The 25848-nt window shown below is 28.1% G+C and overlaps 2 protein-coding genes and 1 long non-coding RNA gene across 3 annotated transcripts; all 3 read left to right on the top strand.

The window, feature by feature from the left end:
- On the top strand, positions 1 to 2758 carry LOC149062912 (uncharacterized). The gene is made up of 9 exons (XM_089216335.1): positions 1 to 354; positions 422 to 610; positions 776 to 916; positions 988 to 1137; positions 1207 to 1350; positions 1420 to 1566; positions 1989 to 2275; positions 2356 to 2515; positions 2569 to 2758. Exons 1-9 carry the CDS (start codon positions 168 to 170, stop codon positions 2715 to 2717), a joined length of 1554 nt encoding a protein of 517 aa, XP_089072461.1. The 5' UTR covers positions 1 to 167; the 3' UTR covers positions 2718 to 2758.
- Positions 2759 to 17263: 14505 nt separating this feature from the next.
- LOC149062911 (uncharacterized) lies at positions 17264 to 18325 on the top strand. Its single transcript, XR_016189918.1, has 3 exons — positions 17264 to 17402; positions 17532 to 17668; positions 18013 to 18325. It is a non-coding gene; the product is annotated as an uncharacterized LOC149062911 (long non-coding RNA).
- A 5823-nt stretch (positions 18326 to 24148) lies between these two features.
- On the top strand, positions 24149 to 25808 carry LOC107172469 (zinc finger MYM-type protein 1-like). Its single transcript, XM_015522756.2, has 3 exons — positions 24149 to 24227; positions 24317 to 25593; positions 25683 to 25808. The coding sequence occupies exons 1-3, from the start codon at positions 24149 to 24151 to the stop codon at positions 25806 to 25808; spliced, it is 1482 nt and encodes a 493-aa protein (XP_015378242.2).
- The last annotated feature ends 40 nt before the right edge of the window (positions 25809 to 25848 follow it).

Here is a 25848-nt window from a genome sequence, read left to right as displayed (position 1 = left end):
TTAACTAGTTAATAGGTAATTTAGTATTATGATTTAATTTTTATTCCTAATAATATGGTCAACATTTGTCAAATTATTCAATTTTTTGTAATAATTATTTGCAGATTATAATATAATTTTAGTATTAATACCATATATTGTAATAAGGTATTATTATCATCATCATCATGTATATAATTGCCCATTTCTATAAAGAAGATACTGTGGAAGTAGTACCAAGTACCTGGTATAAAGACAATGAAAGTGCCTGGCCTAATAAATTGTCTAATGTAAATAAATTTGTTACTCGAAGAACTTATCCCAATAAATTCGATTTTAATTGGTTTCCTGCACGACAACTTGGTCGTAAATTTGGTAATAATAATTCATAATTGTACATCATTTATTACATTTCAAATAAATAATTTTTTTTTAATTTTAGCTTCATATGAAGAAGCAAAAAGTAAATTATCTACGGCTGAATTTAAATCTGATTTATCTACTGCAGAAGATGAACGTTACACTCGTCAATTTAGAGCAGCAAATAAAAGAGTCAGTCGTAATAGCAGTTCCCCTGAAATAGTAAAAAATTCAAGAAGTAAAGGGATGAAGAGCCCACCATCTGTGTTTTGTATGACTATATTATATTAAATTATGTATTTGTGTGGTTTATGAATATATCATAACAATATATTTATTTGATATTATATTACATTATAAAAATGTAATATGTAATGCGTATAATATAATAATATAAATTATTTTAATTAGCTATAATAATTACATTTTTTTTCAGTTAATAAAGAAAAATTTTCTCCAAACCATTTAAATGTTCAACAGAAAAAAGATAAAAAATCCTATTCAAATGTAAAAAGAAGTCTTTTCACTGATGATGATAATACTAATAATTTTGAGAAAAGATCTTCAAATAATCTTGGTAACTATGATGGATATACTCTTTATGTATTGTTTTTAAATAAATCAACTTAATAAATATGCATATTTTAGACACAACACCGACGAGCAACAAAAAACTATCTGCAAGTCATGTTTTACAAAAAAGTTCATATTCAAAAAGTAGTTCAAATGTAAACATAAGTCTTTTCACTGATGATGAAAATAATATTAATTTTGAAAAAAATTCTTCAAAGATTCTTGGTAACTATTATGGATATAAACTTTGTATTGTTTTTAAATAAATTTAGTTAATAAATATGCATATTTTAGACACAACACCGACAAGCAACAAAAAACTATCTGCAAGTCATGTTTTACAAAAAAGTTCATATTCAAAAAGTAGTTCAAATGTAAACAGAAGTCTTTTCACTGATGATGATAATAATTTTGAAAAAAATTCTTTAAAGATTCTTGGTAACTATTATGGATATACCCTTTGTATTGTTTTTAAATAAATTTAGTTAATAAATATGCATATTTTAGACACAACTCTGACGAGTAACAATAATCCATCTGCAAGTCATGTTTTACAAAAAAGGTCATCTTATTATTCAAAATGCGGTTCGAATGTAAACAGAAGTCTTTTCACTGATAAATTATTGTATTCTTCTGAGAAAAAATCTTTCAAAAGTAGGCATATCAAACAACTAACACATTTAGGTATACTAAACATTATAATATTATATAGTGATCATTGTGTTTGTTGTGTTTCTGCATTATCAATTAATAATTATAATAATTACTGATTATAGTATCAAAATGATTTAGGATATTGATGTATTTTGAATTGTATGGATTCTATTGCAAATTTTTCACATACTTAGCTATTTTTAAGTAAATTAACTGCATATATTTAATTTTTTATGTAGAATTTAAAACAATATAAAATAATAAACTTAAATTTTTATTTCAAAATTATAATTATTTTTCACTAATTTTAGATTAGGATGACCAATAATGATCATATGCTTTTTAAATCACTGTATAATATGATGTTTGATTTTTGTATTTATAAGGCTATATTAATTATATATTATTTATTATTTTCATAGAAACAAATCAGTATGTGCCTTTTGAAAAACACATTTCTTCATGTTTGGCAGAAATAAAGTATGAAATAAAAAGTCATACTTATAAAATCGATTGCTTAAAAGAGAAAATTGATTTTATTGAAGAAAATCTCAAAAGTTTTAAATCGTATAATAGAAGTATTGATACAAATGGTAATAATGATGATATTATGTTTGATTCATTAATTTGTTTATGGCCTCTTAAGAATGATGATGATTTGGATGAGTTTGAAAATATATTACTGGATAAAGCTAAGAAAAGGCAATGTGTGAGTAATAATATGTTAAATACAATTATGGAAAAAAAAACATTTATTTCATCATATTAAATTTTTTTATTTTTTTATAGGAAATTATATTATCTAGGGCGATTTCAAAGAACATACCTATAACCATAAGAGTTATGATGCAGCGAATGTTTACAGACAACTTTTTGTCAAATTTTTCTTTCATCGGCTTCAAAGGGAAAAAAAACTTTTCAAAACTCCGCAGTTGTTCTTTAATTTTTGGTAAAAATGAAATTTTTTTAATTTTCAACATTTTAATTCTTCTTATATTTTAGATTCTATAAGAAGAGTGAAAAAATTTGAAAATGTGCCAGACTGTGATATTTCCACCCCAATAAAATCCTGGTTAGCACAAGCTAATAACCGCTTAATAAAAACAAAAACAAAAAATGATTCTACTCATGTAGTAGAGCCGCACTTATAAATAATTTATTATTTTATTGTTATTATTATCAATTTTTTATACAAAAGGTTACTCATAATTTTTTAATTATTATATTGTATAATATTATATAATTACCTTAAAAAAAAGATATATTCAATTTTTTTACTTTTTATACTTTTTGTTATGTTGATATATTTTGATCATATATAAATTGAAGATCAATCAAGTTTTTTATTTTATACTCTATGTTTGTTTCATTTATATTTACTATATAATATGGTTATTATAATATATTATATATACACTTTACTACTTTAGGTATTATAATTTTTATTGTATTTAATATTTATTGATATTATACATACAAAAGTTATTTCTTATTTTATAATTTTTTTGCTAAATTGATTATGTTTCTACAAGTATTATGTAATTATAATTTTCACGATATATTTTCATACCTAATATTACATTGTATTTAATTTTTTTTACGAGTTGATTTCAAAATTTTTTTTATTATATTAAATTAGTAATATTAACACACTTAATTATAATGTGCTTGTTTTGTTCAATATATGTAATGGCCTTTCTTTCAATTTTAATTGCTATTTTTTATTCATATATGATGTTATATATATATTTAAATGTAATATATTATTCTGGCATAGCTTATTATTAATTATTACCAGATCATAATTATTATAATAAAAAATTAAAAAATACATTTTTTCAATAAATATTTAAGTATCCAAAAAATGAATTATTATTTACTATAGGTACCTATTATATCTAGATTCTATACAATACTACTATACTGATATTATACAATAATATCCATAATTTATTTAGTTTTTCAGAAATAAGAATATTATATATATTATATATATATATTATATACTGAAAAACATCATAAAATCATTTATTGGAAATCTGTTATAACGAATGTGATGAAAATATATGTAAATCATATTGTAAACATATTGATATTTGTGCCAAAACATATTCAGATCACGAATATACAACTTAAAAAACATTTTTTTACAATATTTTAGACATTAAATTATGTTCCTCTAACATATTATGGAAACGTGTTTATAATATTATATTGCTGTGTGGGTATGGTCTATGACCCTCGTACAGACTTGCAACATAATAGTCATATCCTACCTTAATCTTCTATTAGGAATAGAGACCTTCTTAAAAAAGTATTCTCATTGATTCCCTCAGACGTTTTTATACTGTTGAAATTTTATATAGATTCCGAAGTACAAGGATTTTTTGTGAAAAAGTAAAATCAATGAAAATAATTGAAATAAGTTTGCTCGCACCCCGACCTAGGTGCCACTGGCTAACGTTCCCTGCCAGTGTTGGCGACACTGAGCATGGACGCCTTTCGACATCTGCCGTCTCGCTTCGACGCTAGTCTTGTCTGTTCACTGTTGTTGATTGTCGGTTCATTTTACCAGTCAGTTCGATTTAGTACCGTTTTGTTTGTAGTTGTTGTTTTTGTGGCTTATGCCTATACACTACACATGGTTAATGGTTTCTCTCAGTAATAACCTATTTTCTAACTTGATATTATTCAAAGTTATTGCTGTCAATCAAGTAATAAACTTCTAATTGACAACAGCTCAAAGTTTAGCCAGTTCGGTGCTGATACAGCCTTTATTATAAAGTTCCGTATCCATCTGCAAGATACACGTGGCCAGTTCATCCACACCTACCAGTTCGGTCAAACCAAACCGTCAGTTCGACACCTCAAGATTATCTGGATCCATCCTCATCATCAGCAGCTCCGCAGTTTCCCTATTTATGTCATGTAATTGTAATGAGCAATCCCATAATCATTTTAAATATTATATTGTTATTTATTGGTAAGTTGTTTTAATTAGGTGGATTGGCCATCCCCTAGTAAGTTGTTCATCAATGTTTTTTTTTTATGTAATAAAAATTGAGATTGTTTATTAAAGAATCTTGTAATTTCAGTAATTATCAAATCCTGTGTGGTGCGAGTCGTAGGTGCCAACCTTTGTATAAGGAGCACTGTCGGCGTAAACAAAGTTTGAAAGCTGGGAGATGGTCGAGATGAATTTTGTTTGAAATTTAGTCTATTTAGTAAACTTTTATGAGTATTTCAAATAAAATAAGTTAATGAAATTAATGAGATTTTGCTAAACTGAAGAGATGTCCCGAGATTAGTGAAACATAATATTAATGACATAACTAATAAGTATTACTCAACAATAATATTTTGGTTACAATAATTTTTTATCATAAACTAGTTTGAAAATTGTAAGATACTTGAAGTTTGTTAATTAATAATTATTACATTCAACTTTACTCCGTGATAAAAAAAATATATAAGCAGTGGCGATGATGATCTGCATTATCTATATCGGTTGTCATATTAGATTCTGTAGATAGTGATGGGGGCATAGTCAAGGCTATAGTTTAGGTATAGTAGTAAATTCAGAGTTGTACACACAAAGAATTTTCACTATAAAGATAAATAAATATGAAACAGGTATGATAGTGTACGAATAATTATTAAATATTAACTATTATTTAACACTATAGCATAGCATTTGTGGTTTATTTATGAACAGAATTTTCAATAAATAACTAATAGTCATCGATAAAATATCTAATTGTGTCCTAATTTGAACTTAAAATATCTATTTAGTAGTATTTACCCCGTCATTGCTCGCACCATTGATTTTATAATATACAGATAAGCCTACGGTATGTAGAAAAAACCGGTAACAGCTAATTGCTGGCGACCACTGCAGAGCGCTGTCGGCGGCTGCTGTCACGCAGTGTTAGGCCCCGTCATAGGTATGAAAGGCGGGTGAAAGAAGGCTGGCAGTCGCTGTCACGGGGGATTAGCTCCATCATACATTGGTAAGGAGAGAGTAGTGGTCCGCTTTCAAGAAGTGTGACCAAATACGCAATATTATTTAATAGGACGCAAGACATAAAATTTGTTCTTTAAACACTTTTGTCGCAGTTTGGAAATACAATTTGTATTTTTCTTTACTTGACTATTGTAGAATTAAAATTCAATATCATTAAAAAGATGAGAACTTATTGACTTTTTAAAAAGCACATTTTTTTTGTACTGAAAAAATACGATTATAAAAAGGTACAAAACTTTAACGTTAATATTATTGTTTATTGTGAAGCCTATGTTGTTATTGAAAAATAAAGTAATTTATTCTCTAATATTATTAATTTATTATTTATTATACATAAATTGCCATAGAATAGGTACTTAATGATTAATAGTTTCTAATGTTTCTATATTACCTACTGCAGCGCCTGATTTATTAATTCATGGGCGCATACAATTTACTATTTTGGTCCTTAAATTGTTTATTTCTATTTTCTTCGATGCCAAGATATAATTTATGCAAAACATATTTTAAAATTAATGTTATATGTAATTAGCTGCTTATAAATAAGTAGATGGATCATATAATAACATTTTATTACCAAAAACACATATTGCATAATATTGATATTGCTATTCACGATGAGCGCAAAATAATTGGCAAGGGGGACAATAATGACAATATGCCTCCCTGAAAAATATAAAATCAATGAAAACCTATTTCTTTGAATTATATACTAGTTTTAACTACTTTGGTAAATTTCAGAAACAAAAAAAATAAGTTATGGGCCTCCTTACCTATAAGTTATAACCATTTTAAAGTATTTGTATACTATTTGTAGTAGTATTACATATTTTAAAATTAAGTACCTATGAAATTAGTATATTTGAATAGCATGATGTATAGGTACATTCATATCAATAAATTTCTACCAATACCAGCCGTAAAAAAATAGTTTAATTTGAGCATTTTAGTATTTTATCTGAATATATCTTAACTTATTCTAAACAACTAACGTCTATAACACACCATATACCATCGTGTGTACCTTCATGTATATTGTGTACATGTTGCGTATTTGTGATCTATTCTGTTATGTTTATAACAACGCATGAACATAGCTATGGTTAAGGACACTTGTTGGGCTTAGGACATGGGACTTTGGACACCCAAACAAACCGAAAAGGAATGCCAATGAGGTGATTTAATATAGGTAGCTATACAAAAATAGGTAGGTATATTGGCTTAATACAATTTATCGATTATCCTGACCAAATTTTAGTCCCTGTTCATCTGCCATTGCGTATACGTGTACGGAACTACGACTACTACGAGTGTATAAAATTATTGCATTAGCGTTTTAATTTGTTATAATATATTGAATAGTGTACCTACGATTACATTATTTTACTTTGGCACTTTTAAAGTATATTATCTTTATATACAAAATGCCTGGCAATAAATGTCAATATTTTAACTGTTTTAAAACAACAACAAAATTTCCTAATTTATCAATGTTTCGGATTCCAAAAGATGAAAGACATCAAACATGGATAATTAATTCAGGTAAGAAATAAATTGCATAAAATATATACCTATACATAATATTTATTGTTAAAGTATTAATATTTTAATTATATTATAATACTATTTTATAGAAAACGTAAATTTATTGTCTTTAGACAAGACACAGCTATATAATAGATATATATGTCAAGAGCATTTTTCTCCAGAGTCATTCATGAATAATTCAAATAAAAATTTGAAACCAACGGCAATCCCTTATAAACATAATTCTGAACAACCGCAGTCATTTGGTAAGAGATTTTTATTATTCTAATAAATTTGTTTTTAATGTAATATATTTAGTCTTTCACTATTTGATAATATTATATAGGTATTTAATATTTATGAATGATAGTTTTTTAGAACATTCAAAAACTATATTTTTAGAAGTTTGATTTATAAATTTTTAATAATTTATAATAATATTAAAATGCCCAATAATTATAAAAATGTTTCATACCTAATAAATCCTTTCTGGACGAAGTGATTTGTGTTTTGTGTGTGTGTACAACATAATTTATCGAAATAATGCTTCAATTTCAAATTTCGGTGGGTAGTTTCCGATGGCAAAGTAAATATCCATAGTGTATTATAGAGGTAAAATGTAAAAAATTTACAGTAGTTTTAAAAAAAGTCGGAAAATACAAAAAAGTGACAGAAAAACGGAAATTTATACGCTAAACCAGTTTTTGTTAAAATTTTGTGGTAACTCAAAAACGAATCACTATAAATACTTAAAAAATTTACCATATGTTTATACTAGCGTTATCTGTACACGGTTAAATTTTCAAAATATTTTGACTTTATTTGAGCTATTTATAGATAACTGGAATTTTCGATTTTTCTGAGAATTTTTTTTTGAAGTCTTGATAAAAAAATTTCCTGCTGCCAAAAAATGTTTAATACAAGGTTCCTCATGAGATGTTCTTATTATAGTTAAAAAAAATCAAAAATTGATGGTCACAATTTTTTTATAAGCTCAAATTTTTACGAAATATGTCAATATCGCGAAAATTTGCAAGTAATTTTGTAATTGAAAAATCATAAAATTGTTTGTATTTATATCTAAGGTTAAAAAATTCAACACCAAGTTTTTCATAAGTTTTTTTCAAATAGCTATAAAGAAAACTTGAAACATTATTATAGGAAAAATTGTATGTGCGTTTGAATTTAAAATTTTTACGAAATTGCGTAACGATAACAATTTATCTCCAAACGATTTTAAACATTTGTTATTATTAAAAGTATAAGTCCTAGATACTTGAAATTTTCATCAGTTATAAGGATAGACATTTTCTTTATATGGTTTAATTTTCAAAATATTTCGTTTATTTTAATGCTATTTATAGGCATTTGAAATATTTGTTTTATTTTAGTTTTAGATTCTGAGCGGAGCGATGAATGTATTGATTTTACCATGATGTGTTTTTATTTTTTTTTTTTTTTGTGTCTGTCATCACGTTTTGGGGCAGTAATACTTTTCTAAATAATCGAGAAAAACAAACTAAAAATTAAGAGAAAAACGGGAAATTTTACGCACACTCATTTTTCGACAAAATCGATTTTGGTTTTTGATGCACCATTAAAACGAATGACCATAGATACATGAAATTTTCACCGAATGTTTATATAAGTATATTCTATCCACCATGCAATTTTCAAACAATTTCGACTTAAGTTGAACTATTCATAGGCATTTGAAATTTTCGATCATTATTAGTTTTTTAATTAATATCGATAAAAATTTATTTGTTAGGCAGAAAAGCTCGGAAATTTAATACATCTTAACATATTGTTACAATAGCAGTTAAAAAATATTAAAAATTCGTAGGCACGATTTTTTTTATAAGCATTTAAAGTTCAAATTTTGACTAAATACGTAAAAATTACGGCAATGTTCAAATTATCTTTGATAGAAATTCATAAAAGTTTTTCTTTTTAATTCTAAGATTTGAAAATTTAATAGAAGGCTCCTAACATATTTTTACAATAGCAGTTGCAAAATAAAAGAAATACATAGTCACAATTTTTATTTATAAGCATTTAAAGTTCAAATTTTGACAACATATTATGTAAAAATCACGAAAATTCACAAATTATTTTAAGCTAGAAATTCATAAAAAAATTTCCTTTTATATCTAAGATTTCAAAATTGAATACAAGGATCCTAACATATTTTTACAATAGCAGTTGCAAAATAAAAGGAATACATTGTCAAAATTTTTATTTATAAGTATTTAAAGTTCAAATTTTGACTAAGTACGTAAAAATTACGGCAATGTTCAAATTATCTTAGATAGAAATTCATTAAAGTTTTCTTTTTAATTTTAAGATTTAAAAATTTAATACAAGGCTCCTAACATATTTTTACAATTGCAGTTGCAAAATAAAAGAAATGTCCACTGGAAAGTCAAATTAAATTAATCATCTCTGAGCCAAGATTCACTAGATTTAACCTAACCTTACAGATAAACCGTCTCCGCTCAGAATCGTTTTTCGTATACAATGATATATCATTGGATTCAAATTTAATTCCATCCATTACAGTAACCCACTTGTAACCTACTGTACAGAAGAGCGACATCCACGACTTACCCGCCTTTTTTTAATATAAATATCGATAAAATTTTTGGCTAAGTCAAAATAGTTGAAAATTTAATGTAAAGTTCATCATAAGTTAGTCTTATAGTGATTCAAAAATTATAAGAATACATTGGCACTTTTTTTTTACTAGAGTTTGAAATTCAAATATTGACAAAAATTCGTTAAAATCATGAATATTTGCAAATTATTTTATAGTTAAAATTCATAAAATTGTTTTTACTATAGTAGTCAAGAGTTTAAAATTTAGTACAAGATTTTAGATAAGTTTGGCTTACAATAATTATAAAAGAAATAAATTAAATTTTGGTGTATCCAGGTCATTAAAACAGAAACTACCTTTTCACTGCCCTATTTAAAATATAATATATTTTATATATTATATCCTAGGCTGACAATTCATCTCCGTTCATAATCGTTTTTCGTATACAATGATACCTATCATTGGATTCAAATTTAACACTACTATAATAGGTATATAATAGTGATCCACATTGCACCTCATGCACAGCAGAGCGGTACTCACTTGACCTCGCTTTTTTAAGTTTATAGGGTCATATTGTACTAATATGAAATGAAAAATTGTTACTTATTTGTACCTATATTGAAAAAATCAGATTTAAGAATATATAATAATTTAAAAATGATTAATAAATAAAAATCACTGTGAGATAAAATGCAAATAAAATATAAATACTAACACAATTCTTTTGTTTTTTTTTTTATAGGTAATATTTTACCAGCAGTTATTGAAAATAAAGATATAGATGAAATAGATTTACAATTAAAAACACTTACTCCAACTAAAATATACAACAGAACTAGAAGTGATGTTACTGAACTTATTTTTCCTAGCCCGTCTTCTATATGTGACACTCCAAAACGAACTAGAATTAATGACATAATAGATATGCCTAGCTCATGTTCAAAAACAATTATGTTTACAAATGATGACACCCCAAGGAAAATTAAATAAAATAAAATAATAAATGAACAGAAGAATAAATTGCGCAATAAAATGGTTCAAATAAGCAAGTTAAAAGGGCGTGTAACTCGATTTAAAACACGCAACACATTACGAAGTCTCATGTATTCACACAAATTCCCTTCCAAAAATTCTCGAGCAATAGTTACAATGCAACTTAAAAAAAAACGAACTCCTTGGACATCAGAAGAAAAAAATTTAGCTCTAACTTTATTTTATAAATCACCTGCAGCCTACACATTTTTAAGACTTCAAAATATTAATTTACCCGGTCCATCTACAATTCGTCGTTGGATAGGCGAGTCAAAATTTTTACCTGGATTTAGTACATCATTTTTTAGTCATATACAAAAAAAATTTGAAAATAAATCAACCATCGATAAAATATGCAGTGTAAGTTTTGATGAAATATATATAAAAGAATTTTTGGAGTGTTCGAAAGACTACGATTTTATCGAAGGATTCGAAGATTTTGGACATTACGGTCGATAAAAAAAAACCGCTAATTCGGTGATGGTATTCATGGCTCGAGGAATATATACCTCATGGAAATTTCCAGTAGCATATTTTTTAGCGCACTCAGGGGTAAATCATAAATTGCTAAAGAATTTAATAGTTGATGTCAAAAGTGAATTATTAAAAATAGGTTTATGTCCAAAAATGTTAGTCTGTGATCAAGGCACAAATAACCAAAGTGCATTAAAATCATTAGGAATCAATGAAAATAAACCATTTTTTTTCGTCGAAGAACATTTAGAAGTATTACAAAATATGGACGCGGAAAAAAAAATTACGTCGTTATGGGATTACTAGATAATTACAAGTAAACACTAAACAAAACTTTTTTTCTTTTATTCATCGTAATTATTTTGTATAGTATGAATAATTTTCAAAATTTAGATTTTAATTTTTTAAATGTTAATAGTAATTTAAAATATAGTACGCAGATTATAAATAACTTAAATAATATTGTCAAAAATAATAACGATTGTTTAGGTAGTCCTAAGCATGAATATTCGAAGTATTCATAAACATTTTAATGAACTTATTATTTTTTTAAATACCTCAGAAATTATGTTTGATATAATCTGTTTGTTTGAAACGTAGTTGGAAAAAGATACTTTCGTTTTTCACATTGATGGTTTTACAAGTTATAATTATTATAAAAAATTAAATAAATCTGATGGTATTACAGTATTTATTAGATCTTCAATACATCTTCTTCAGTGATTGTAATTAAAGATTCAAATGATTCAAATAAAGCAACGTGTATCAATAGTTTCCGGTATTTTCAATTTTTTTTCATTTATAGCTTCTTGAATATCATGGAATATTTTTTCACGTTTAGCAGATTTATGAAATAATTTATAAATATCTTTAACAACTTGGAGGGTTCGTTTAATTGAAACATATTTATTACGAGCAGAAGTTAATGTTGATGATAATAAATGAGCTCTACAATGAATGTATTGTAATTCTCTATGTGCTATTTCAGATAGTCTTTTTCGTACTCCAGTTATACTACCAGAAAAATTTGCAGCACCATCAAAACCAAGACTTATTAATTTTGAATAATCAAGTTCTCTTTTTTTAAATTCTCGATCAATAGTTTCTGTTATAGTTTCCGCATTTGTGCCAGATAATTCTACAATGCATAAAAATAATTCTCTAATTTTACCACAATCTGTTACAAAACGAATAATTATTGTCATTTCACAAACGTTTTTAATATTTGTCGACTCGTCAGCCATTAATAAAAAGTATTTATTTTTTAATTCATTTGAGTCACGAGTTTCAAGAACAGTGCCAATACAATTTAGTATTTCAATAGCTGTATTTTTACTCGTGTAATTCGACTATCACTTTGTTTTTCCACCCACTCAAGTAAAGATTGATTTTGTTTTAGCACTACTTTATTTAATAATGGTTCATATTTAGTAGTATGAGGAATCTCTTCTTTTGCCAAAAAATAATCACTATGCACAAAAGTAGAAAAATTAATTCTATTTTGTATTTTTTCTGAATTACTTTGTTGGATCATTTGTGTATGTATCGGTTCATTTTTTCCATGTAAAAATAATTCATTCAAAGCTATAGCTTTAGCATGATTTTCTGAATTAGCGTGTTTTAAGAGTTTACCAGTTTTACCAGTAGCTTTTCGATAATTTATAAATGGAGTACATATAAAAATACCTTTTGATTTTTGTAAAGCACTATGATTACTACTAAGAAATTTTTCACATACCTTACAAAAAGCCCCACCCTTTTTAATATTATAATATAGCCAGTTAAACGATTTTTCCCAATTTTGTTGATAAGAATAATTTTTTAATACTTTACAAATACTTTGATTTTCTTGATCTTCAATTATTTCAGTGGGTGAAGCCGGTGAAGGTATAACTGGTGGATCATCAACGTTGTCTTGTTTTTTCCGATACATATCTAATATAGGATTATTTTTTCGTTTTGACATACGGAGGGGGGTATACCCCCCCCCCCCAGACACCACCCTGAAATAAACACTGAACAGAAAGAACGTTGAAAGATCACACGAATATTCAAGATTTGTGTGGGAACAACAAACTTTCGGAACGCTTGGAAGTGCATACAGAAAGTAAAATAGAACATGGACCCGAGGTAACATAATCTTAAACTTTTTAATACTTAACTGTCGTGACTTTAACCACCCCACTTGTTTAGTAAATTTATATTGTTCCTTAATACATTAATTAGTTGAATGTGGAAATGTGGTTGAATAATAATGAGTTCTTATTAAAAGTATGACCAATATTACGCAGATAAAAAAAAGTTTTCTTCACGTGAAGAGTTTGAAATTAGGAATAATTGTCACTTTATGAACGTAAATATTAGCTAAAAAAATATTAGTTTTTAATTTTATTTATTCATTATTTAATTGTTTTACTAAAGCAAAAATTAATTTTACTCTTAATTCTACCACACGAATATCTCCTCTTTACAAACACATTTTATGTTTAAACACAAATGCAAATTATATTTATTAAAATAAAATTTTATTAAATGATGACACTTTAAAAAAATATTCTATTTTTATCCACCAACCAGGTTATAGGCTCTAATTTATAATTTAATTATATGATTTATTTAATGTGTAAAGCATTCATGTATTTGATTAATCAATCTTAAATGAATTAAAGAATTTCTTCATTCAAGCTAGGTTTTTTTTTCACTTGTTTAAATTACTTAAGTATTTTTATTTATTTTTTAATTGCTGTATTATTTTCTCATAAGAGTTATAATAATTTACTGTACATTTCAGATATATGATATATAAACAATTGTTAAGTATTATAACTTTAAACATTACATTATAAGTTTATCACACAAATTTATAGTACACATTGCAAAAAATACCTCAAACATTTAAGTTCGTTAAAAATATCTTCTCATAAACTAGGTTTTATGTACGAATGATTATCGTTGCTCTTGTAGGTTTATTAATTTTTTTATCTTCGTCCTAATAACAGAGCCACATGAGTTGGTTATTATTTGAACGCTACGTGCCAAAAATTACACCTTTTTTTTGAGCATAACATGAAAAATGTTATATTATATAGTTACGTCTGCTATCAGTATATATATTGTAACGTCACAGAATTTCAAACCTCCAATAATTATTTATTCCCGGTAAATACGCACAACATGAGTATTATTACGCACGACAATATTATTATTACATAACAATTCTCCCCCGACCCCCTCATACCGCAGTGTTCGTCCGCTCGGCTCGTGGCTGCAGGCGGCTGCCGCCGTGCTCGCCATCGTCGTCAAAGACAGTATCACACACAGTGCATCCTATCTTTGCCACAACAATGTAATTAATTTCGCAAAAGACGACACTGACCTACCCTCTCCAGTCAAAATCAACGGACATTGGCAACGGCTCGGAATCATCGACGGTCAGCGTTCACTTTTTTCTTTGCGGTCGATTAAGTGCTTAACCCGCTGGTCTTGATCACCGTCGACTCCACCAACTCAACGTACCTGGCCTCAATAAAACCACGTTTCTATTGTTTTCATAGTTCATTTTTATATATACGTATTGTCAACCGGCCATGATGGGCTGAATCCACACTGCGGGCCCGTGGCGGGCGAAGCCAATTTATGAATCAACTCAAGCTCCGGTCATACTGTCAAGTTGTAACGTATTATTTTTCCCCTGGCCCCCCTTTAAAGGCACGATGTATGGGCGTCGCATGGCGCGTGTCCATTTTTTTTTTTATCTTTTCTTTCCCTATTCCCTTCTCTTGTATTTGTCGCAAGCCATTAAATTAGATTATTCTTAATAATCAGTATAACTATGATATTATATTATTAATATTATTTAATTCATTGTATATTCTTTTTTCACTATACTTTCCACAACATATTCTGTCGTCGGTAACCCGGTGGGTGTCGCTGTGGTATGATATGAATACTCACGGTCGATCGTCCCCTGTGGGCCGAGATTTTGTATTGTTTATACGTAAATATATATAAATATATATCAATAAAGCAGACTTGCGACACGTGGATACGTCCTTCTTCCCCAATTCCCATATTTCCATTTTCCATGCCATACTGCGGTTGTGTTATTGTAGTTTCAATAACTATTATATGCTACTATGAAAAATGTAACATTGTATTATCTTAGTATATTATATAACTTGTATTACGGCACCAGCCATGTGCCCATTTATTATATTTACAAAATGTCAATTCGTATTTAAATTATTAATATTATCTATTCTGCACGTTGTGCCTTTGTAAAATACAAAAAAACTGACTTTTGCATAACCCTAAACTATTATTATTATTACTATTTAATAAAAAATCTAATATTTCTATGTCCCCGTATTATGTTAACTCTTTGATGTTCATTCATCACTGCGTGTGTAAAAAACCTACCAGTTCCACTGACCAGGTCCTCGGACTCACACGCGGTGCGGCTGGTAGGTCATGTGGGTAGTGTTCCCCTACCCACATGGGTGGTTTCTGCGGCCTTAAAAATCCACAGCTCCTCACAATATTTATATTATGTAGTAAAAATATTTTAATTTTTTACGTGCAATCAAAATCATTTAGCTAGCCTACTCGGGCAAGATTGATTATACATTTAATAAGTATTTGTTTGGCATGATTTGCTAGCATGCATGACATAGACATAATCTGGCAACAGAAATTAAAAAAAAAAAAATTTTTAATGATAAATTAAAACGTTGAAACTTAAACTTCGTTAAATTTATATTATAATTAATTGCTTATTTTTTGTTTTATTTTAGACTAGCAGTATCAGTATTACTGTCAACAAGAAAAAGAAAGAAAATAAAAAAATAAAGGATCAAAAAATGTTGCAAGAGCTGGAGCAACAATTATTGAGGCAGGAGCTTCGTAGACAACGAAAAGAAATTCAATTGAACGTAGAAATGCTCCAGAGACAAGAAAAACAGAAACGGAGAGAGAAGCAACAAGAATTAGAGAAACAACAAAAATTAAAGAAGGAAGAAAAGCGCCAACAACTGGAAAGAAAGCGACACGATATTCAACCTCAAAAGCATAACGCTACACCTGCCACTAATGAAATTTCTGTTGCGCCTACTGAATCGGTTAAGTAATCTGAACAGCGCCATATCCTCCAAGATAATAAGGCTAACGTTGACGTAACGAAGAAACAAATGTGCGCTGAAGAAGACCCTTCAGTAAAAACATTCAGAACCGAAGAAGACAACGTGTTGCAAGCAGATTCCCAAAAACCGAACGAACTTCTGATTGTGAAGGTCGACAACCTGCAGGCCCCGACTAAGATTACGAGAGTAGATCACAAGTTTCCTGTTGTTGGGGCGACTCACACCAAAGATTTAACGGCTCTTCGAGATTCTGCCAGGGACACAAATCATTTGGAGAGTTCAGAAAGCGTGAGCAAGAGTTTAGATAACGAGACATTTTGCGAGAAGCATGACTCAACGATCAGGAGCTTACGTGATGAAATTGATAGTATGCGTGCAAAACTCATGATTATCGGACTGATATTGACTTAAATATTATGGTCAATGAAGTGCGTATGGAGTGTGAAATTAACAGACGAGAGGCTATTGGAAAGCTTAAAATGGATCACGAAGTGGAGATTATGAATTTGCATATGTATTATAATTCGAAGATTAATGAGCTCCATTTGAATCACGGATTGATGATGAATGATATGCAAAGAAATCATGAGGGTTTGGTCTACAATTTACGTAATTTAAATTACAGCCAGGGCGTACGACAAGAAGCTGCTTTGCAAAGTATGCGCGAGCTTAAAGAAAAAACTCGTAAAGAGCACCAACAAGAAATACAGCAAATTCGTGAGAAATATGATGGCACAATTAAAGAACACGAAGTTACAATTAAAAGACTAACTGATGAAAATGAAATTGTCTTTAATAAGGACAAGAATGTGATTCAAGATATACTATTGGTACTATTGGTTGGAGATCGTGGACATAATAAAATGTTTACGAACAGAGCACGAGACCGTTATAAAAGTGTTGCGTAGTGAGTACGGATTCCTCAGTGAAAATTTCAAGTCCAGATCTCACCCAGCAAAATGGAATTGTATCGACTGAAGTTGAGGGGCTTCGCCGTAAGCTAGTCGAGGAGGAGCAACAGAATACCATCGTAACAACAGTAAGTACATAATATAATGTTAATGTGTATTGTATAGCATACAGTACGTTGAGGTTTAAATATTTAAAAATGTATCTGTTATCTTTAATATTCAAAATAAATTGATTTGTATTTTTTCTGTTTAAGCAGCATCAGCAGACAATCAACGGTCACGACGTTAATGATGCCGAACTAACACAATCGCTGACGACAATACTATGAATGTGGCTAAGTCTCAAGACACTATACCTCAATAAACTAAAGATGAGAAAATATTTTATGATACGGTACGTGTGTAGGATCAGTATACACTTTGTTTTAGTTTACGTATATTTAAAACTAGAAAATATTTTTAGAACAGGTCATTATGATAAAGTATGAAAAAATTACATTTCTTAAATACATTTTTAATTTTAAATGTAATTCTATCAAGATAGTATGTTATCAATTCAGTATTTGGTCAGACCATCCTACTGGCCTGTACCGTAATTTTGCTTATACTTCATATTATACCTAACAATTTACATTTTTGATTTTATGATGTAGTAGGAGTTGTTGCATACTTAATTAAACAAAATAAAATTTTTAGTTTATTTCTGTATTTGTAAAATGCCCTAAATTTTTTGTGTAGGCACAAAGCTGAGCTTGTTGCACGAATATATTTCCAGCAAGAAATCAAATTGTTCATCTCAGGCGGACGGCCTACATTAGGTGAACCATTTTGAAGTAGATGTTAACAATCCACCTAACAGTCGTGAAAAATTAAAGATTAAGACTAGTATTAAGGACACGTATGAAAATGTTATCGAGGCAGTGGCGGTGAGATGATTACCAAACATACTCGTAATTAGGTATATAATTCAAAATTATGAATCTTATGTAAATATTGTTTATTGTTGTCGTCATTTTTGTTTATTTGTTATTATATGTGCATGACATTATTATTACAATAACTGCTTGATCATTGTTATGTACAATATGTACCAATAATATATTAATATTAATTAATCATTGTATTTACCCCGTGTAAAACTTAAGTTGTGCTTCTAATTCCTTATCATGTGTCTCTCAATTTCTCATTTAATTAAATTGTTACTTATTGTACTCTGTCCAAATTAAGAAACGTAGTCAGTGGTGGTCCCACCCATTCAATTTTCTGTATATCAGCTTCCATGTTGTATTGTAACATCCCTGTACACGAGTTGGATGCCAACTACGTTTTTCAACTTGAACAGAGTTTAGTATTATTTATTTTCAGTTAAATATTTCTCCTATTTTTGTTTACTTATTATTTATGTTTCCATATGCATTAATTATTTGTAAACATGTATAAAAATCATAAAAAAATATTGAATTACACTCATTAATATATATTTTAACTATTGAATATTAAAATCATATGTTTTAATCCAAAATACAATGTCATAACTTACAACTGACACCCCCCTAATGTCAGCAACTTTAGTAATAGTCGGCAATTTTCAGAATTCTCAAAATGTAATATATTACGAGATTATTAAAATGTTCATATTATTAATAACTAATAAGTAGTAAGTAAAATTAGTACATTAAGTATTAATAACGTATTAGTTACGTCATAAATATCGTCGGCTTCGTGGCAAAACCTCCTAAGTCACTTTTATCAAACTTTTTAGGAGGAGCAAAAAACTGTGGTAGGGTTATATATTTCACAATTGCATATTTTTTTTTATATTATGTTAATTAATTATATTGTCGATTTAATTCAATGAAGAAAAAGATTGTTTTTTATTTTGTGTAATAGAAATTTGACTTACGAGTTTTTGATTTTACGAAATTTTGAGATACGAGGTTTTACTGTAACTTTTTTAAGGAAAACATTTTTATAATCCACACAAATAATTCATATTTTATCATAATATCACTTAATTAAAAAATAAATCACAACTGTAAGCTTATTCAAGAACATAATATGCCTAATTTCAGACTATTGTAATATCACTATTTTAAAATCTCAAACAAATTATATTAAAAAAAGCAACTTTTAATGTTTAAAGATAAAAAAATGTGTCAGACTTGATTATAATAATTATCACATTTAAATAAAATAAAATATTCAACAAATCTTAGCAAATTCAACAAATAAAATAATTTTTAACCCTTTAGTATGTTTTTAATAATACAATTTAAAAATCTTTAATTACTTAAAAACTAGATCAAATTATAACTTCAGAATTTTTTAGTTTTACTGTTTGTAATATTATGAGGTACATTATCATAATATCACTTTATTAAAAAATAAATCACAACTGTAAGCTTATTCAAGAACATAACACGCCTAATTTCAGACTATTGTAATATCACTATTTTAAAATCTCAAACAAATTATATTACAAAAAGCAACTTTTAATGTTTAAAGATAAAAAAAAGTGTCAGACTTGATTATAATAATTATCACAATTAAATAAAATAAAATATTCAACAAATCTTAGCAAACTCAACAAATAAAATAATTTTTAACCCTTTAGTATGTTATTAATAATACAATTTAAAAATCTTTAATTACTTAAAAACTAGATCAAATTATAACTTCAGAATTTTTTAGTTTTACTGCTTGTAATATTATGAGGTACATTATCATAATATTGCCAGGTATGTTTCGGTAGGACACTCTTGAGCTGTTGTAGGTGTTCAAATTTCTCATTTTTAATTTTTATCCTATCCTTATACAACCTTTTTACTTGGAATGTGCCAACTTTTTTGTTTCTGTGGGGTAAATCCTTCCATTCATCATCATACATTAATTTGTACTGTATAAATGAGTCAGGTTTATATTTAAGACATCTGATATCTGTAACTGTAGGATCACCTTTAGATGAACCTGGTCTAATTGAGGTATAGTATTTAACTAGTGAATAATCATTAAAACATGAAAATTCTAAATATTTAACCCTATAAGGAATCTTAATATGGGCATCCTTACAAACATTGATATAATCTGTCGGTAAATGAATTTCTCTTTTTTTTAATTTCATTTCTATGGTATGATGAACACTATCAACTTCCACCTGTATGTGTCCTTTTTCAAGAAAGTTTTGTGTAACTGTAACATTTTGGTCAATTGCAAACTTTAACAAGGCATTTGAAAGTATAGTATTTCTATTTTGATATCCACAACCATCGCTAAATAGTGAGATATTACATAAAGTGGGAGTATTCTCAATCATATTGCTTAGATAATCTAAAACCATAGTAGCGAAAACAGATGCCTCTAGACCACCATTTGTTTCATCCCACAAATAACAACAAACGTCTGCAGTAGCCTGATTAAAAACAGTAAAATTATGCACACAAAGTTTTGTCTTATAGTACATAGATGAGGCTCTAATAAAGGGTGCTAATTTGACAGCTTGGACATCCATTGTTAATGAAGCATATTTATTAGTGTTATTTATGGCAAACTCTTTAATTAAATTTTTAGCATCTCTTGCTTCGGTTTTTCGATTTTGGTGAATATCATAATCAGCTTGAGAGATGTGACCATATTTAAACCCCTCACAAAGATCACAAAAATCTTTCTTGGGTGAATATAAAGCAAGATTCCTTTTATCAAATTCTTGAAAAAAGTCAGTTTTACAAATTACCTTCTTTCTGGTTTGGGCTAATTCAGATTTATAGGCATTATACAAGGCAGTCTTTGATTCAAACAATGATTCTAGATAAACTTTATTAGAACTGGATCTACAATAGTGAGATGGTAATATTGGCAATTTATTGAAAAAATTCATCAATTCCTCTTTTCCACCAGATAATCTTCCAACTTCCTTTTTCTTTTTTATAATTTCAGGACTTATATGTATTCCTGTACCAGATGAAGATTTAGTAATCCAATTCCTGACTGACCACTCATTCAAACAAAGTGTTTGTAGGAACATTTTTTTACAGACTTGTAATTTTTCATTATTAATGTTTAAAAAATATGAAATTGTATCTGCCCGTCTAGAAATATTAGTTCCTGTTTTATTAACTTTAGTAGGGTGTATCTGACATAGTGCTGACACATAAGTTTTACGTTCACACCATGTCATATTATCCCAAAATGATTTAAATAATTGTTCCCTATCATCGTCTTTGATAGTAAAACATTTTCTCTTAACTACATTTTTTTTACAGAATGTGGAATCACACCTTGGCCCCATTTTTCTGACAGATTTATTTTCAGATAATACAAATTTATTGTCTTTATTTTTCTTCAATCCCTTATAATCTTTTCCTTTCATTCTTAAAAGTTTGTTCTTGTATTTCATCCAGTCTAATTCATCACCAGTTTGAAAATGTAATTTTCTTTTTGCCTTGACAGGGTGAGGGTTATTATCACTAATTTCAGTTTCTAACCCTATGTATTTAATTTATAACATTATAAATACCTAATTAGAAAACTAAATATTTTAATTTACTTTACAAAAATATATTACCTTCAATAATGGGAACATCAGATAAACTTAACAAGTTATTCAGAGTACTTATTTCATCAGCATTTTTACCATCCGAAACATTTTCACTACAGTCAGTTTCTAATCATATAATATTATTATTTAATTTATAATTTTATAACTATGTAATATTAAAACAATGAATATTTTAGCTTATAAAATATATTAATATTATTAATCTAGTAAATTACCTTCAGCAATAGGACCATCAGATAAATTTAACAAACCACAGTTATTCAGAGTACCTATTTCATCACTATTATCAACCAAAACATTTTCACTGCGGTTAGTTTCTAATCCTATATTATTATTTAATTAAGTATAATACAATTAATATTAGAACACTGAATATTTTAGTTTATAAAATATATTAATATTATATTGATCTTGTCAATTATTACCTTCAGTAATAGGAACATCAGAAACACTTAACAAATCACAGTTATTCAGATCACCTGTTTCTTCAACACTTAAGTCATTAATAGTATCATCAAATTCATTTAAGAGATCTAAAATATCATCATCTCCCAGTAAAGACATGACTGAATACTAATGTATTATTAAATATAATTAATATGCTAAGTACATGAATATTTTAAATAAAAACTTCACATTTAATAAGTTACGTTATTAAAACAATATTCTGGACTCTGGTTAGGTTAGGGAGAATTAAAAATTCAGAATATTTTATTATTATGTATTTTGATAAAGCTGGCAAAAGCAAAACCTCGTAAGTCGACTTACGTGGTTTTACTTTTGTCTATTGAGATACGAGTTTTATATTTTGTATGTTATCATATGAAATATTTATCATAAATTAGTTTTCGCGGTATCAAAATGAGCACAAAAATACAGTGCATCCAACAAAAAAAAAATCAATTTTTTCGACTTGGGAGGTTTTGCCACGAAGCCGACGATATCCTACATTATTTTCGGCAGTCGAATAATCAATGATTAGCCAGATAAGGTTTGCTAGAAGAGCAAATATAATTGTGTTCGTGTTATAAAATTATTATCACTAGTATAGGAATATTAATGTCTAAAAATAGAAATGGAAAACACCGATGTCGCGGTCGGTACTCGGTACCCAGCATTCTGTTATCTGCAGCAGTCAATTCAATGTTCTAACTAAACCTATTCCAATATCCTCTATAGTGTTACATTATATATATTACATGACGTTTTCATTCGATTTCAATTTTCGACACGATGACGAAGTTATTGATTAAACGTTATTAATATTATTATTATTATAATTATTTATTCGTGATCGTGGACTCTTGCAGTTATGGCTGTTCGAAATTCGCTTCTATTTCATTTTGATTTAAATTGTTTGTGCGACTATTTTTATTGAAACATGGCATCTAAACGCAAACGTTTTAAGCTTGAATGTCTCGATTGTGGTAGTGTTTTTAATAATGACTATAAATTGAAACACGAACGTGATGTGCATTAGGGGAAAAAAGTGAAAATACAACACTTTGGTGCCCCTAGCAACCCGTTTGCAGCATCAAAACCAAAAAAAAATAAGCAATTGGTAAGTTTTTTTGTTTGATTTTTTTATTCTTATATCTAAGTTTAAAGATATAAAATTATCAACTAGGTACCTAAAAATTATTGGTTGATTTCTTTAGTTTAAATTAAAATTTTGTTTAAATTTAAATTTCCCTCATAAACTAGTTTATATGCATTATGCATTGTTGTTATTTTGTGTATATTTAAATGATTCATTTTTTTAATAGGCTGAAGAAATTTGTGAACCCGGTCCAGAGCCCAAAATGTGTGATGCTTATCCACAGACCAGTTGTGGAATGGTAATTATTATTGTACTTTCTATAAAAAAAAAAATGTTTTATGATATACTTATATAATGATAATAATTTTCTTGACTCTTTGATTCTAATTGTTGTTCTAATTTATGTTGCAGTCCTCATGTGAAATAGAAAAATTGAATAAAGTATCAGAATCATCTCTAATTTTTACTGGTAAATTTGTTTGCAGACTGCAGTGTGTACCTTTAATTAAAGAATCACATGAGTAACAAAATAAAAATTATACAATCATTTTTTTTTTTTTTTAGTTGATGGTTATAATGAAAATTCTTGGATTACCTGTGTTGGTAATTTAGAAGCTATCAAACAAGATTTTTTATAGTTAATTGATGAGTTGACAAGCATTAAGAATACTAAATTTCCAAGTCCAATAGGTTTTTTGATAAAAAGTTCACATAGTGTAACTAGTATCAAAAGTAAATTGGATAGCTATGTAACACTAGCTAAAATTGTGTTAGATGATATGACAAATTCTTGCCATGATTCTGAATCTAAAACTGCAAGTAACGATTCAATTGATTCATTTGTAGATCATGATCCAGGTAAGCGTGTTGTAATTCAAAGTACATGTCAACGACAGTTTTTAATTTTTTTGGACCATACCAACCAAAATTATCTTCATACCCAAAAGATGCTAGTATATCTGCTTACAAGCAACAGCAGTTCACTTCCAAGTGGTTTATTGAATATCCAATGCTTGAATATAGTATTTTTAATGATTCCGTGTACTGTTTTATATGTACTTTATTTCCTCATCGATGTGGTCATAGTAATACAGCATGGGTAGTTGGTGGTGTAAAGCAGTGGCAAAAAATGAAAAGCCGTGGGAAGGATAAACAAGGAAAATTAGCCCAACATTTTTCATCAGCTTCACATAAAGAAGCCATGTTAGATTATTGTGCATTTACCACAAAATCTAAAAACATTGATGTTTTTTTCAATAAGCAGTTACGGCAATCTGCCATACGTGAGAAACAAGAACAAGCATTTAATAAAGATGCAGTCAGTATTTTGATAGATTTAGCACGTACCTTGGCGAGACAAGGACTTGCGTTCCGTAGTCATAATGAAGGTGCAAATGAGTTACAAAATGGAAATTTTTATCAAATGGTTCTTTTACTTTCCCGTCACAATGCAATATTAAAAAGATGGCTTAATGACGAATCGATGCGTTCTCATCAAGTTACATATCTTAGTATGAAATCTCAAAATGAATTTATCGAACTCTTAGCTGCAGAAACACTTAAGAATATAGTTGAAGAAGTGTCAACATCTGATATATTCTCAGTTTTAGCTGATACCACACCGGATGTTGCACTTAAGGACCAATTATCTGTTTGCTTGAGATATGTTGACCAAGGAGGATCACCAAATGAACGATTGCTTGATGTTATTGAAGTTACAGATAAGACTGGATATGGATTGGCAAAAAGTATATATGACATTTTAATAAAACATGGACTAAATACTGGAAACGTATCATTTCAGTCATATGATTATGCCAGCAGTATGATAGGTGTTAATAAAGGAGTTCAACGTTATTTTTCTGAGTTTGTTGGACATACAGTTCCATACATTCCATGTCAAGCACACAGAATAAATTATTTTCTAGAACACGGCTGTAAGGCTAGTCATATAATTGAAAATTTCATTGACATTCTTGAAAGCATTTATGTATTTTTCTCGACAAGTACAAAAAGATCAAGTAATTTAATGGAACGTATGAAAAAAATTGAGGGAAGTCTGAAGCTCAGAAATGTATCCAAAACTCGTTGGACAGCTCGAGCCGAAAGCATCAAAGCAGTATGGACATCTTTAGAGGCAATTGTTGACACATTGGAATATATTAACGATTCAAATAATTATGATAGTTTAACTAAAACAAAAGCTATTGGATCAAAAAAAAAAGTTCTAAACTTTAATTTTTTTGTTTCATTTATATTAAATTTATGAAGAACATAATATATAAAGTTAAGCATTTAACAGAATATTTATAGGCCAAAGAATTCAATGTGTGTGATGCAGCAGTTTTAATAAAAAGTATGATTTCGTCATTGCAAACGATTAGATCAGAAACAGAAAATATGGACAATTTGATAAACAGTGCTAAAATTACAGCTTAATCATTTGGAGTTGATTCAAATACAAACTTTAATCGTTATC

The sequence above is a fragment of the Diuraphis noxia genome, unplaced genomic scaffold, assembly GCF_037042655.1.
Source record: "Diuraphis noxia isolate RWA-SAM2 unplaced genomic scaffold, SU_Dnox_SAM2 contig0001, whole genome shotgun sequence".
NCBI classification, from domain to species: Eukaryota; Metazoa; Arthropoda; class Insecta; order Hemiptera; family Aphididae; genus Diuraphis; species Diuraphis noxia.
Note: the sequence above shows the minus strand (reverse complement) of the source record. Positions and strands in the feature narration are given on the sequence as shown.